A 17,145-nucleotide genomic window follows, 5' to 3' on the forward strand; every position below is an offset into this window, starting at 1 on the left:
ACCTAAAAACTCTCCCCTGATAACCTCCTAATGTGTACCCTCAAGGCCTTCTTGGAATGTACTGTTAATGTTAATTATATTACATCCATGCCACCCTTATCAGTATACAGGTCTTGACTCACAAAGGAAGGCAAAGGAAAGAAAATGTTTCAGCAAATAACACACAGAGGCAAGAAGTTGAGTTTAAAGTGATTATTTAACGGTGAAACATGCATTGTTTTTCACAGAAAATCCCATAGAGTTCTGAAGAACTTAAAGTACCCAGTGGCATTCAAGGCACTAAGATATTCTGCTTAACTCAGAGCCTCTGGAGACACCTTAGAGGGTATGAAGAAGGTATAACAGCATGCAATTTTAGGTTACAAATAGAGACCATAGCAAAATAGTGTTACATGGTCTCCAGACAATGAGGACACAGAAGCAGACAGGAAAGACTTCAGCAGCAGGTGGTCAGCTCTTTAAGGGCATGACTGGCTGTGCACTATATTACTTCTGCTTGGTCTTCGGCTGAGCTAATCCTGGGGTGCCAGTTGTGGGACACACCTCAGGAATCCTAGACTGACATGGCTCTGGTACCTTAGAGAATCCCTGGTCAGGTATCTTGGTGTGGGTGGGCTCTGAGGTATTCAGGTAGCCAGATTCACGAACATTGGTAGAACACGACTCTGAGCTTGACTCAGAGATGTTGGTAGCGCATGGTCCAGGAACCATGGCACAGCCTGGGTCAGGGATTTTGGTAGAGGATGGGCCAGGAATTGTGGTATAATCTGGCTCTGTGATGTTGGTGGAGCATGATCCAGGAACCATGGTAAAATCTGGCCCAGGGTTGTTGGTAGAGCATGGCCCAGGCATTGTGGTATAATCTGGCTCTGTGATGTTGGTAGAACATGGACCAGGCATTGTAGTATAATCTGGCTCAAGGACCACAGGGTTGCCTTGCTCAGGCACTTTGGTGCTGCACGGTTCTGGAATCTTGGTGTTTCCTGGTTGTGGAACATCTGTATGGCATGGTTCAGAGGTGGCTATGGGAAGAAATTGTCCTTGTGGTGGAGGTTGACAAGGTTGTTTCACTTGGTGCTGTTGAGGCTGAGGAGGTGGGATAAAGGGCTGCTTTTGCTGGTAAGAACTCATGCTTCAAAGGATGTTGACCCTAGATATAAGACATCTGATTCAGTTATTTGAGGAAATTGGTAGAATCCCAAAATTTCCTATTTGCATTTTCCTTATAAATTAAAGCCTATTCTATTTCCCTGAGCTGAATGGAAATTATTGGTTAACTTATGTATTTGTTACTCATTTTTAAGGCAAAAGATTAAGGCAACTTGATCATCTCTGTATATGAACTATATGTTTATGCTCAATTACAGTGTGATGGGGACTACACATTCATTCATGTTACAGATTACAAAAGACATAGAATCCGATCTCCCCTAGCTGACTTGGCACCTGTTTGTCTGTGAGTTAGATAGCCACAAGCAGTTTGCATTGTAACAGCCTATACCCAGAAAAGGGGGAAGCTTCAAACACCAAAGTATAACTGTTTAACAATATTATTATTATTATTTTAATTTAGTAATATCATTTAATAAAATAAATTTATTATTTCATAAATATAATTATTATTAATTAGATAAAGCTCTGTGTTCTAAAACATTTGTAAGAGAAATTTGGGAAGGGAGCAAGTTCTGACCTATTGGAAGAAAATTCAAGAATTTCTTAAGATCTTGTCCCAATCTGATACTGCAGACACCTTTATTTTTTTTCTCTGCTGACATCCCTATCTGCAGAATGGTACATTAAAAACTGCTTCTTCTTCACAGGTATCCTGAATGTTATTTTTTTCCCCACATGTGTGAATGAAGACCTTCTTTGATATTTTTCTGCATTTTTTAACCTGTATACAGGCCATAAACAGAATACAACTCAAAGTAACAGCAGGGTTCTAGGATTGCTGGGAAACCCCAGATTTTGTATAATCTCAGAGAATAACAGGGCAAAGAATTCTAGATTGGAACTCTCTTAGGAAGTTTTTTGTGACCATCCTCATGCCTACAAGATTCACAACTGAGCCCCAATTCACACTTTTTCTGTACACATGTTTACTGTGAGTTCTCACTGTATTGATGCCTGTTCATGCAGGATTACCCATATTGACTTCCCAACCCTAGGCTTCTTCCCTATTCCAAGTAGTCTTCTCTTCCTCTTTATTATACTCATTGATTGAGTATATATGGAGCAAAGAATATTTTAAGATTTAAGCATCCAACTGCTCTGTGCAGTACCCTTGATGATGAAAATTCTCAACAAGATTAGAGGAGACTGGCCTGACCCAAAACTTGCTGTTAGGATTATGCTGTTCATTATAGAAGAGCCCCCTTTCTGATCCTCAGTCTTACAGCTGTAATTTGAGAGGTAAGTCAAATGTGTACAGCGAAACTCAAGTAGATGAAGTTTAGGTTGTCAAGAGTTCCCAACCATGATAAACAACAAAGACAGAAAGTTCTAAGTGGAGAGTCTTACCTTAGATACTGAAGCTCTCTGGACTCTTGGATTTGTTGCGGACTCTCTGGTCAGATGGATTTTTATACAGAAAATGAGCCCTTCCTTCAGGAAGTAGATTTTTGCAGTTGTTCTGCCTACATTCCAGATTTTGTGAATGAAAATCTGTGGCTTAACATTGCATTCATGCCTAATGTCTGACGGTGATGTCACCTGGCCTGACTCCATTGTCCACCCTTATGGCTGCTATGATGGGGAACAAGCTTCTTGGTAGGTGGTGCATTAAATCAAGAGGAAGTGCTACCTAGATGCCCTGGACAAGAAACAATGCTACCAATCCACTAATCCAGTTCAGCTTTTTAGTATTTGGAGTGGATGTAGAGGTATATCTGGTTCTTCTGGATGTTCAGGGGGAAATGGCAATGAAGAACTCATGTGTCACTAGAATCATGCAGAAGAAGGGAAATAAGAGGCTTTGGAGACCCCTTTTATTTTTTTCCTGCAGTGGAGAAAGCCCTTAACATTCCAGACTGACATTTAAAATATTTTGAATTGAAATTATTGATTCCCACATCATATTCACTTTTATGAGTGAAAAGGTGATGTTTTGCTTCATAAAATCATTGGGTAAAAATCAAATCCAATTTATTAGTCTCTATCACTTTAGACATGGTGTTCCATCTTCAAGGCAACTGCATTAAAAATTCCCTCTTTCAGTTATTTTGAAATGTGAAATGCATCATTGCTCACTTATTTATGTCCTAGTGCCATTTCACAGTCTCAACCCTACTCTCCAGCCTCTGATAATCATAATTCTACTTCTAACTCACATACAACTGTGTGGAATGGAGCTTCCATGTAAGCATGATTATGTAATATTTGTCTTCCTCATTTTACTTACCACAGGTTTACCAATTCTAGCCATACTTTTGGAAATGAATAATTTCATCCTTGATTATGGTCCTATACAATACCATTGTGTATATGTATCCCATTCCTTTGCCTATTAGTTTTAAACAGGGTTGCAATGAAGTTCAGAGTGTGTTGTCTCTAAACATGTTGATTTCACTTCTTAGGGGCCTATGCCTAGTAGTGGGATTGCAGGATTGTAAAATATACCTGCCTATATACTTTTCTGTGTTCCATAAAAGCTATAGTAATTTGCATTCTCACCAGTAGTAAATGCGAATTTTTCTTGCTCTTATTGATAATAGCATTCTCACTGGAGTGATGTGGTATCTCTTTGTAGTCCTGATTTGAGTTTCTCTCATGGTTGGGGGGGGGCTGAGCTATAAAAATGTATCTATTCATATCTTCATTTGACAAATTCCATACTTTTCCCGCTAGTTTTATTGGACTTTTAGGTCATTGAATTTTATTGAATGATTTTAATGCCTGTATAGTCTGCACAAGAATATCTTTCCAGATATGCAGTTTAAAGGCACTTTTTTCCCATTGTTAATTAGCACTTCTATTTATGTTTATTTTATTTTACTTTGAAGAAGCTTCTGAGCCTTACCTAATTGTACTTGTCAATTTTGGCTTCATTGTTTATGTTTTGTGTGATATTGAACATTTTTAATCAGGGCAGTGACTTGAAGAGTTTCCCAGTGTTTGTCCAGAAGTCACATAATTTTTTACTATATATTTAAGTTTTTTTATCCATCCACAGTTGACATCTCTAACTAGTGATGGATAGATAATGTGGTGTAACTCCTCTGCATTGTGTATACCATCTGTACAGCACTGTTTATCAAGGAGTATGTCCATGCTGCCCCAGTCTTGGCTTCTTTGCTCAATGCAGTTGATTCTACATACATGGGTTTTATTTCTAAGCTCTGTATACTGTTCACTGATCAAGGAGTAAGGGTTTATTTAATATCATACAGTGTTAGTTTCTAATGATTTGTGGTATGTTTTTCAAGTCTAATACTAGATGCTTTCAATTTAGTTGTCAAGATAGATTTGACTATTTGGTAATTTTTGTGGTTTCTTACAAATTTCAGAATTTTTTGTATGTCAATATTTTGATATTTGGAGAGGCATTTCATGGATATTTTTTAACACTTTAAATGTATCCAACCAACTAGTATGGAATACTTTTCCATGTATTTGTATCTTTCTTGGTTTCTCCTATCAGTGTTTCATAGTTTCCATTTTAGACATTGTGAATAAAACTTTTATTCTCCTGAAGTCTCATTCCTTCTGTTTGGTAACCACTGCCTATTCCTGCAAGCTTCTAGTCTCTGTAGAATTGTATCTAGACCTAGAATGTATTCAGTCTCTGAGAATTTCTACTGAATAAACTCAGCCCTTCATAGTTTTTTTTTTTTTTCCTGAACTCTGGATGGCTGCTCAACTAGACTGTTCTGGATCAAAATCTTCTCCGAGGTGACTGATTCAATCTGACATCTCTCAGTTTGTTTTAAATTACTCTGCTTGGTGTCATACTAAATTTGGCCACCTGTTCTACTCTTCTTGCTCCTTTTCCTTCTCTGTTTTGCTTTTGATTTCTTATGTAAATGTTGTGATAATGCCTCCTTTTCTTTTTCTTTGCTCTCTTAAATAGCCTATCTTTGTCTTCTCATAAGAATTGGGCATATCTTAATTTGTCAAATTTTTTTCTGATTTTTCACTTTGTCTGCCACCCAATTAGCCTTCACTTTCAAACATAGCTGCTTTCTTCTAGAAACTAACTTTTCCTTCATTATTTGGGACTAAAGGTTTGTACTAATGATGTGCCTGTATATGAGCCAGAGGGATTAAAAGTGTATGTTAAATATGAGCCTTACCACAACTAGAAACAGATATATTAGTAACTAATACAATCTTGGAGTTCACAGTGTAATAAAATATTCTGCAACATTTATAATCTTGTTATTAAGTTTCTTAATAGATATTTTATTGTTGTAAATATGATAATTGAAATGTGTTCTTAAAATTTCTTTTTATGGAAACTGTGCTATGTATATGTAGAAATGTTATTTTCCACTTGTATCTTATACTACTGAATTAATTTATTACATTTATCATATTTTTTGACTTCTGTATAGTTTTCTATATATGAGATGTTTTGATTTCTTGTCTTTGTGTCTCTTATAATAGTGTTATTTATTTGGGAAGATAGTTATATTTCTCTACATTTATGTATTTTTGATACTGGCAGAACTTCATGATATATTCTGTCCTAGATTTTGATGAGACCAGCACAAAATGCCCTGGCCAGACACACCTTGCTTTCAAGTCTCCAGTAGCATGAAGTACTGAAATCGGGTGGACCAGGTTATTTTTCTTATATCTGGTGATTAATAGATCAGTGACTGATCTCTGCAAGTAATTGGAGCTGCTGGAAACAAAAATAGTCTATCCATTCAGCCACTATCTAACTTATTGTTCTTATCACTGAGACAAAATATGGAACAGATACTACTTGAGGAAGGTCCAGGTTGTTTGGATCTCATCTCTCTTAAACATATCCATTGTAGTAGGGAATACACAGAAGCTAGGGATTGCTTTGTTGTGGTAGGAGCTCATGACATGACTTGTTAACCTTTCAGTAGATTAAAAAGCAGAAAGCCAAGCCAGGGGTAGGACAAACACTTGATACTCAAAGTTATACATCTCTTGGTCCTATATTTGACAGCTACACCAAATGTGCAAAAGGTACCACAATCCTCAAAGAAACTGCCACCTACTTGGAACCAACAAATAAGCCTCTAGGGACATTTAACATTTATGTTATAATAGCTCTACCACCAGCAGTAACCACTATTATATTTCAGTAATTAAAACAGTCACAGGAGGGGGTCCTATGGTTCCATGGCTCAGGGTGAATCGGTCAAATGCTGTTTAGTAAAAGGCTGAGGCTGGAGGAAACACTCAGGTGTGGCCTATCAGGCATTATTCATGACAAAGATCTTTACCTTCCTTGGGTGGATCAATGGTTATGGAGTGAGGCTGTAACTGGAGACTAGCATTATAAGAATTTAATTAATACTTCAAGTTTTCTGGGAGTGACCAATTAACACTGCATATTTTCTTTGAGCAGAATAGAATGAACCTTAGGTTGTCTTCAATATACAATCATTTTCTAGACACTGCCTTTATCAAGCCCCAACATGTACAAAAGTCTTCCTTCTCTACTGCTAACAATATTACCTCCCACAAACCTGATACCACAGGCTCAGCTACCATCTTATCTCCTTCCATGCATTTTTCAAAGCCACTTCATTCTCACGAACTCTCTGGTCATACATTGTCTCAGTGGGGCTACCCCTTCTCAGAGGAGAAGTGGAGGAGGAAATGGGGTGCACATGCAGGAACAGATAATGGGAGGAGTAGGAGGTTGATATTGAAATACAAAAATAAATATTTTTTAAAAAATAAATAAAACAGTTATTTGATGACATATTCTTAGGTCCTTGTGGACTTGACCCATGTGTGAATATTTGAAGTACAGGGTGGTTAACTCTCAAATTGACTAGTGGAATTTTGCTAGTGGAATTCTGGTGCCGATAGGAAGTTTCTTTTCTATTATCACCAGGGCAAGGTCTCTGAGACATAGTTTCTATGCATTATCAGAAGACTGCCTGTGGACGAGAACTAGTTATGTTGGTGGTATGTGACCATCATCTTTATGGTTCCTTTTCCTTTTCCCTACTTTGTCTTTATAAAATATTTATATTTTACTTCAAATTATGTGCATGCATATGTGTACACCTGAGTCCCATTACTCATGGAGGCCAAAGGCATCAGGTCCCTCTGCATTGGAGTCACAAGAGGTGACTTCACATGGGTAATATGAATCAGATTCCAGTTCTCTGTAAGAGAACAGTAAGACCATTTAAGCTGTGATCCATCTCTCCAGTCTGCTTTGAGATAATTTTATTCCTTATCCTCTCCTCTACTGATACTTTTGTAAGTAAGTTATGTCTGCATAAAATTTTATTTCAGAAATCTTGGCTAATATTTTAATCTAGGCATGTATTTTATTTGGAATAAAGGGGAGAGTATAAATTATGAATCAATGTTTGCTCCAGAATTAGGCAAAAGTTGACTGATGTATTAGCATAAACATTTGGAGTTGATCTACAAGTTTTTCTAGAGGCTGTAACACTAGAATGTCAAATAGAGTGCTGCGGCTTCCCAATGGTTGAGTTTTTTTTCATTTCATACACAATAACATTTATTGTAAATGACCATGAAGAGATAAAAATCAGCAAAGGAAATGATTTCAAGGGTGGAATCCTGAATGATTGAGGTATGAGTTGCCACTTAATCATTCACCATTGCATTCACATGAACACCTCTTAATTCTCTCAGCAATAGTGACTGAAAACCCACTCAGTGACTTTCCAGGGAAGGTCACCAAGCTTCAGTGCACTTGCTTTTTATTAACACTGACTAGATACTCACTCTAAAGCCCAACTAGAAGCCAAATTGATTCAACATGGTGGAGACGCCTAAGTGATTCATAAAAAGACATTTATTAAGTTACTTCATTAGCAAAAACTATATGTGGCTACTCAAGATACCAAATGTGCAAAAAAAAAAAAAAAAATCACTGATATGAAACAAGGTAGTTCATATGCTCAGTCCATCCCAAGATTGAAGAGTTCCAAGGTCTTCTTTCACATATGAATTGATGAGTTGGTTAAAGAATCTACACAGATTAACAAAGAAAAAAAGTTATAAAAGAACAAAATAGGAAGACATGCTTTGCTATTTCAATACTTGTTCAGAGGAACTGTGCTAAAATATGTCTAATATGTCTTACTCTCATAGAGACACATATATAGGTTAATGGAACTTGATTGAAAATTGGTAGCTTACTTGCAAGGAGGTTCTAAGATCATTAAATTAGTGAAAAGAATCTTTTCTATAAATAAGAAGGATGGACATAGATACATAGTTGCATGCAAAGGATTGTTGTTTACTGTTTCTTAAACCCTAACAAAAAGTTAGAACAAAATGCTTAAAAAATTAATGCAAATACTAAAATTATACAACCCAAAGTAGAAGACAGAGTTTGTCTTCTGTTTTCAGATATTGCAGCCAATATTTCCTGTTGAAATTTTTTTTATCTCTTTGTTGATTGTTCCACTTCTTCATATTTAACTTTCATAACTCTCACCACATCTTTATTAAGCACTTAGAGAAAAATTAAGCCTTTGTCTTATAATCACTTTTTGCCTGACATGTATCATCAGGAATTTTCAAGTTTATCTCTAGTAATTCACCTTGTGTTTCTGTAGCACATCATATGTTTCCCTTTCTTTGAAGATTGTTTTAATACCTGTACGACTGGCTGTAATCTACAGAATAAATTAATTTTGCCATTACCAGGTTTTACCATCATTCTTTTCCTTATATTATTGTAATATGAACCTGTTAAAAATAAGCCTGGTCTATGAACTTGAGGTCCTTTAAATTCATTCACCAGACTGTTACTTACCATGAATTTGCATTGGTCACCTTTGTCAGTGTGATAAAACACCAAGGACAAAAGCAACTTATGAAAGAAAAATTATGTTTGCTTAGAGTTCACCAATGCCAGAGACACCATGGCAGCAGAAGCAGGAGGCTAGAAGATCTCATGAGACAAAGATAGTAAACTAGAAGTGAGGCAAGGCTAATAAGCTCTCAAAATCTGCCCCAGGAAACATACTTTCTCTAGAAAGTTACTATATTCTAAAAGTCTCATAACCTTCCCAATCAGCACTAAAGACTGGAAACCAAATATTCGAATATGTGAGTTCATGGGGTACACTTCTCATATCCTATTTCCTGGGCACCACAAGCATGTAAATATCTGTTTATTCAGCCCAACTCTAAAGTTATTATTGTCTTAACCATTTTAACACTGTGCAAAAGTCCAAACATAAGACTCTTCCATGATTCAAAGCAGTCTCTTAACTATAATAAACAATAATAAAATGATACTAATACAAAATTAAATAATATAAACTAAAACTTTAGTACATTAAATAATAAACCAATAAATTACATATTAATTAAAATAATATTGAATAGTAAAAAGACCCTAAAGTTATTTACTTCTAACATAAAATGGTATAGGATATATATTCATATTCTAAAATGAAAGAATGAGGACATAGTGAAAAGTTACTGGCTATGGAAAGATTCAAACCCAGTTGGAAAAATACCAAATACTATAGCATCATGTCTAGCATCAAATGGCTTACCCTCTAGCTTTGCTGCCCACAACATATATTTAGTTACAGGCTGGATTCAGCTCTCCTTATCAGATGTCTCATAGATCTAGCATTTTTAATATTTTAAGGTCTTCATCTCAAACTAGATTTCACTCTCACAACTTCACCCAGTGGCTTCCTGTCATTTCAAGGCCTTCATGCAAAGACTTCCCTGGCATATGTTGCCTGGTCTCGATGATCCTATGAAACCCCAGAAGAAAAATCCATAACTCATATATTTTCCATGTTTTCAAAGTTAGTAAGACATGCACTACACTGACAAGTTCAGCTGACCACTTGGGATGGACCCTAAACCCCTTTTGACTCTGTCCCTAGCATCTGTTGTACACTGAAACACCTTTCTCCTAGGAGAAAGCAACTTCATACAGATTCTCCTACAGATTAGAAGAACTGGGTGGTATATGTCTTGAGCTGACATCACCCACTGTTCTAGAGAAGAGAAAACCAGACCTTTTTTTTAATGTTAGTAATTTTCATAAGATTAAAGCATCTTTAAGCATATGGTGTGGCTGTCACATTTTGCATCCCAGTCCTTCTTTTTCACAATAAACTACATTTTTTCTGCCCCTCTAATTCTTTTTCTTTGTAGATACCTGTAAGAATTTTCATCAATAACCATTCTAAAGAAAAGCTAAGCTGTCTTAAATTTTCTACCACCGAATATTATCCTATTATTTTTTAATCCAAACCTAGGCAAGTGCTTAGGACTCAAAAAGAAGGCAACTGGAGTATAGACCATAAATTTTCCAAAAATTAAAAATAAAAAAATTAAAATCTCTAACTCAGTTGTTGATAATGTGTTCATCTGAAACTTCATGAGAACCATGTATGTATATATATAAAGAGAGATGATGCTGGCCCTTTAAATTTCTTGAAAGTAACTTCAGCCAGATTACAAGGGACTTTTAACTATTAACAATTCCACCATATTTTTCTTTGTACTACCATGTATAGAAACAATAATCAGTAATATTCAGAATATAGGATACGCCTGGTCCCACCATAGATTTTCTAGTTGGCTAGAGACAAAGATGTCTATCATGACACTGGATGTCATGGGATGGTTGGATGTTTTCATACTAAGAGCACAAATAGACTAAAATAATTATAATATAGTATTTAAGCCTTAACATGGTGACATCACATTTTAGACAGACTCTGGAATTGTGAACTAGTTAATAAAGCATAGTTTGTCAATATAATTGTATAGATGGAGAGATGGGGCCATTGTGCATCTCTGTAATCTCTAAAATTAAATATATGGACAATTAATAAAGGCAGTACTATTTTCAAAATTATTTGTAACTCTGCTCTTTGTTTTTTTGTTTGTGATTTGTGCACATAATGTAAAGATGTAATTGTAGGGGAAGAATTTTAGTAAATTGTTGAAGTGAAAACAATGGTTTAAAGTATAATTTCAGGATGTTATATATAGACCTCATGCCAACTACAAAGGAAACACTTATAGAAGTAGAATATAAACAAAGAAAGTAAGTAAAAAATAAGTAGATTAACAAAGTAATGAATGTGGGGAATGAGATAGAAATAGCAATAATCAAATACAAAACAAAAAATGAGATGATGGACATTGGGTCTTCCCAGTATCTGCTACTACTTTGATTGTAAATACATTTTGCCTTTTTTCAACCAGCAGAGACCTGATGGACCTCTCTATGTCCCGAGAAGATTTACTTTAGACCCAAAGAATCAAAAAGCTTGAAAAGAATGAAAAATATTAACAAATATTTTTGTATGGTCCACACACAAATTTTAAGCATAAATTTATCAAACAAAATAGACCTTTTAAAGGGATGTTCAAACAAGATTGGGTATTATATAGTAACAAAATTTTCTAAAGTAGCAAGAATATAATACAATGACAAGCATGTTATATGCTTAATGTTGGGAAACCACCTATATATATGAATAGAAATAAAGTAAAAAATAGAAAATTAATAATAATAATAATAATAGCTGGAGATGATATCAATATTTCACTGTTAGTGTGGATAAAATTAAGACAGAAGATAAATAAAAAAACAAAGGACATGGACAAAGAAATAACTTGATTAAACAAATGCATACTGAACAAATGTGTAAGAAGACAGAATAGCTATTCTCCTTAAATATATGTCAGCGTTTCTGAGAACATAACATATGTTAGACCAGAAGTTAAATATTTTCTTGTATGTATGCATGTGTAGTATGCCTAGAGAGGTGTGTTTTAGTGACTGTGGTCACACAGTTATATAGGTATATGTGGAGGCCAGATAAAAATATATTACTAGAAAACTACAGATCAGTAATTCTGATGAATACTAAGATAAGTATTCTCAACAAAATATCAACAGACATCATTATATCATATTCAAAGAACTATATGCAATAACCAAGTCAGATATCTAGAATACATGTGATAGAATTGATTAATGTATTACACACATTAACAAATTTAAAACATCCATATGAATTTTTATGCCCAAAAAGAATTTGAATAAATTTAACATCTTTCCATGATAAAAACTCATAGAAAACTAGGAAAATCAATATACATATATCATAATCAAATATTTAAGAAGCCAAGAGTCTTATCTGAAAAAACAGAGCTAGCATGCTACTAAGTACTGAAAGACTAACATGGTTTTCTCTAAGTGAGACAGAAGGCAATAGTGCCTGATTTTTAAAACATGTACGAGTAGAAGTTTTAGTCATAACATTAAGTCAGGAGAAAGATATACAAGTTCCTAAGGTGAATAGAACAAGAGCAGGATACCTGTATTCTCAGATTATATGACCTAACTATTTCACACAAAATTTTAGAACTAGTAAATTAGGAAAAACAATGGGACGCAAAAATCAACATTAAAAAACAATGTACTAAGAATGAGCAATTTGAAAGGGTAGATAAGAAAATAATTTTACTCCAAATGGTACAAAACCAAGAAACTTCTTAGGAATTAATAAAGAGACACATAGACTTGTACCTAGAAAACTATACAACTTTTTTGAAAGAAAAGAAAGGCGACATAAATTTAGTGCAAGATCTTGTTTATTGGGTTGAAATGATTTCGCACTGATGAGAAAGCTGAAAAAGCCAAACTAATGCACAGTCTCAATGCAGTACCCTTTAAAGTCTCACTAATTTTTCTATGGAAAAAAAATACAAAAACATTTATAAAATTGATATAAAGTCTCAGGGGATTTGATGTGCCCAGAAGAACCTTAAGAAGGAAGGAGTATAGGTGATTATAAGGAAAATTTTGATAGCTATGTTACACTTGAAGTTATGCACAGAGGATATGACTAGGTAGCTTTCATGAACAGACATTGCCTCTAGAGAAACAATGCTAATAAAGCTCTTCTAGGCAAATAGCAGCCTGGTACCTGGCTCATGTAGTATCTGATTTGTAGAGAAATCTGGGGACTCCTAAGATATTTAGAGTACTTTAAGAAAAATTCTCAGGTGATTTACAGCCACTAAGTACTAAAACTTAGTTCAAAAACAATTTTTTTTTTTAGAGTTCTTAGTGTTCAGATCTGGTTCTTGTCTTCCCTGGGATTGAAAAACACACTAAACCTGGCAACTTGATATAAGTTTAAAAGTTTTCACCACAGCAGGTCTTCAATGGACTAGCTCTGTGCCTGAAGCTGGTCACACAAGATAATTTCTGCCCAATATCTAGTAAAGTTATCAGGTGACTTTTTTTTTTTTTTTTTACCAACTCTTAAGAGACACGCTCGGATTTTTTTAATGAGCAAAATGGGAGTGACTGATAAATTGATTTATATTACTCAAAAGAAAGAACATTATGCCTCTTTCCTTCCACAAAAGAAGAGAGTAAGCATTAAGCAGACTCCCTTAAGACCTTCTTTTAGTCTGGCCTCTACCTTGGCCCTCATCCTAACAGGACTTGAAGGGCCCAGTTTTGCCAAAACTTCTGATTAGTTAATTTAAGAAAAACTTCTCACTCTAGATATCTGGTCATCTTGGCTTGCCTTTATAAATATTCTTGTCAAGTGGCTTTTCCTTTTTTTTTTTTTTTACTCACGATGTTTCTTCATACTTATTTTAAACCTGTTGACTCTGTCTGCACATATTCATTCATTGTTTTGATGGTTGAACTTTGGAGTGTGATGTGCAGAAGCACAGTCTAAATTTAGAGGGGTCATAGATCAGTGTCCAATGTCTAGGGTCAAACAACGATATGTTAGACATGATGCTGTTTTGTGAGGCAGACTTTTGCTATAGGATCTAGTAATATCCTCTGGCAAAGGGGATCATAATCTTTATCATCTTAAGCACCCTTGTATGCATCTTAGAGAAAACCATTCAGCAGGATTTTACTTCTCAGAATATTATAAGAGTATAACCACTATCAGTTATTTTGTCTACCAGATTTTCATGTTTCAAGCAGGTAGTTTTAGCACTCCCCTTCTCCCCAACACATATATCAGTTAGTAGAATATTTCTCTTCTTTCTTAATCGTCAGTTTAAAAATCAAGTATAGATGAAATAGTTCCATATATTTAGAGTACTAACATGTAGGGTCACCACAAAGCTCCCATATTCTGATTGGAAAATTTTATGAGTTGTTTTGGGGTACAAGTCTTGGGTAATTGAGGGCAGCTCTTGTATTTATTATAATTAATAATATCCCACTATCCATAATCAGGCAATATACATATACATATATCCTGTGTGTCATTGTACTATTTCTGTTTATAAAGTTAGATATGCATTTGTCAAAACTTTAACATTATGTCAAAGAATAAGAGCATATTGCTGTTTTACACATTTTTCCAAAGAAGGCCTAACACATAGGATAATGAATATAAGGAGCTACAAAAGAAAAAGATAGATTTGCCTATGAGGAGAAATCAAGTGTGTGTTTCTTTTTCTGTACAGAGATCATCAATAAAGAAGTGGACCTAAAGTTTATGTAACTGTATAGTATGAACTTCAAAGCTATCATAAACAATATGCTGCTTTATGAATTGCTAAACTAGCGATATACATACTGCCATATCATGGAAGAGAAAGTTAAAAGCCAAGAAGTATAGGCAAGAAGGAGTAAGGCCTTCATGTAGTACTTAACTGGGTTCATAAAAATCTAACTGTTCAAACTGGAAGGTCTTGGGCTGCCGCTGCAAGGAATAGTTGGATTCTCGTAAGTTCTTTAGTAGAAGATTAGGAATGGAGTAAAGGCACCATGAGCATTCTTAATAAGGAAGCATGGTCTACACCACTGGACCGTGTGTTTTTCTGTGATATTTGCAGAACGCAAGATCATTCTGGATGGTTAGGAAAATTTTCTTCTAGCTCCAGTTTAGTAATTTCTTTGATAGCCTCTATATTTTTAATACTGAAATGAAGTAACCCCATATAATGGGGGAAAACACAAGATGTTTTTAAAAAGGAATGTTATAATAGGCAAGTTCATCTTGCCAGGTTTACTGTCAGAATTTTCTGAATGGGTCCATATGTGTGCATCTATTATTAGCACGATGAAGTTTTTCATTCATGTTACTTAAACTCTCCGTGTTGTTGATATAATCTGAACCTTTTATATGTCACTAAAATTATTTTATGGCAATCTTTTAAAAATAAGTATGTAGCATTCTTTGTTGACAGATGTTTCCTGTATGGTTTATAACCAACCCAGATTCCATTGGCAGTTACTTAGACTCATGTGACAGCTGTGTGAAAAAGTTGTCCAACAAGGTGATGAGTAGTTGTCAAACTGGTAGAGAGAAGGACATCATCTGTTCTGTAAGGGATGGGCATGCTGATGTAAGTACATATCATTGCTCATATTAGTGATAAAATAGTCCAGAACCCATAGATGACTCCAGGATCATCATAGTTAAGTACTTTGACCCAGAGTGAGAAAATGAAATCTAAAATGCACAACTATTGATAATATGAATATGAGAATCTCTAAACATTTAATTAGAGAATTTGTCTAGAGGGTTTCTTGTAACTCTCACCCTTGACATTTTGCAGCTTAATGACTTACTGTTTACTAAATTCAGAGTTGATTATTTGCCTGAGGTAGATCAAATATTCTCATCCTTCTAATCACTGCTTAAGATTTATTCCTATTTTATTCTTTAGTTTTGTCTTTTAGTAATATTTTATTAATTCTTTGACAATTCATACATGTATTCAATATATTATGATCATACTCTCCCTTCTCCCATTCTTTCTAGAACTCCTTATTCTTATCTATCTATCAATTGATTGATCAGTCTATCTATCTATCTATCTATCTATCTATCTATTTATGTATCTATCTATCTATCTATCATTTTTTTTCTCTGTCTTTCTTCCTTCTTTCAAAACCTACTTTGTCTAATTTGTACTGCTCATACACTCATGGTAGATATAGAGGCATCCTCTGGACCTTGATTCATGTACCAAGTGTCATACCCTTAAAAAAAACTTAGTTTTCTTCCTTAAAAGGCATTAATTGGCAATAGGTATTCAACTAGGATTAGTATTTCATAAGCCATTTTCCCTCCATCCTGAAAAGTTTACTAGATTGACTTCCTGCAGGTCTTGGGCAGGGGCTGTATAACTGCTGTGAGTTAATGAGAGGAGTTTTACTGACAGTATTTCCCTCAGGTCCTTGTATAACCTTTATCTCTGTCTTCATGATTTCCCTGAATCTTAATGGTGTGGCACAGATGTCCCATCTGTAGATGAGCACAGCAAGATATTCTTTCTCTGAGCTTTGAGAAGCTATATTCTGGATTTGTTTCAGCACAGAACTCTGAGGTCACATTCCATTACTTAGGGAAGTCAAGTCAAGAACTCAGGGCAGGAACTAAATCAGAGGTTATAGAGGAAAGCTAATTATTAGCCTTCTCATCAGAGCTTGTTCAACTTCTTTCTTATACAATCCAGGGCCACCTGTATACTGACACCTACTCCCACAGCTGGCTGGGCCCCTTTACATCAATCATTATCTAACAGACTTGGCTATAGACGAGTCATTAGAAGAGATTTTCTCAACTAATCTCTTCCTAGGTATGTCTACATTTGTAACAAGTTGAAAAAATTAACCAGCACACACACACACACACACACACACACACACAAACACACACACACACACACACACACAAAGAGAGAGACAGACAGACATAGAGAAAGAGAAAGAGAGAGAGAGAGAGAGAGAGAGAGAGAGAGAGAGAGAGAGAGAGAGAGAAATGTGGATGTGTGAATGTATGTGAATCTATAAGTTTTGCGGTATCTGAGAAATTAAATGAATGACGTGTCTCCATGGAAGCTCACAGTGACAACTGTGACAACATCCAGACCAAGTCTTATCAGTCTCTAGGTCTTAACTCACAAAGATAGACAAAGAATGGGTAAGATTCAGCAAAAGTCACCCAGAGGCAAGAATGG

The 17,145-nt window shown here is 35.2% G+C and overlaps 1 protein-coding gene across 2 annotated transcripts in view; it reads right to left on the reverse strand.

Moving 5' to 3' along the window:
- Positions 1–486: 486 nt before the first annotated feature.
- LOC308420401 (uncharacterized protein) overlaps positions 487–17,145 on the reverse strand; it is a gene marked incomplete at both ends in the record, with an annotated part of 28,570 nt that continues 11,911 nt past the window's right edge. Inside the window, one exon of one of the 2 annotated variants that reach the window (XM_080916407.1) lies at positions 487–576. In XM_080916407.1, coding sequence (XP_080772533.1) covers positions 487–576 — 90 coding nt within the window. Of the gene's footprint in view, positions 1,132–17,145 lie in introns of those variants that run through there. The other variant, XM_080916406.1, reaches the window with a different exon arrangement.

Source organism: Micromys minutus, assembly GCF_963924665.1.
Source record: "Micromys minutus genome assembly, chromosome: 4".
NCBI lineage: Eukaryota > Metazoa > Chordata > Mammalia > Rodentia > Muridae > Micromys > Micromys minutus.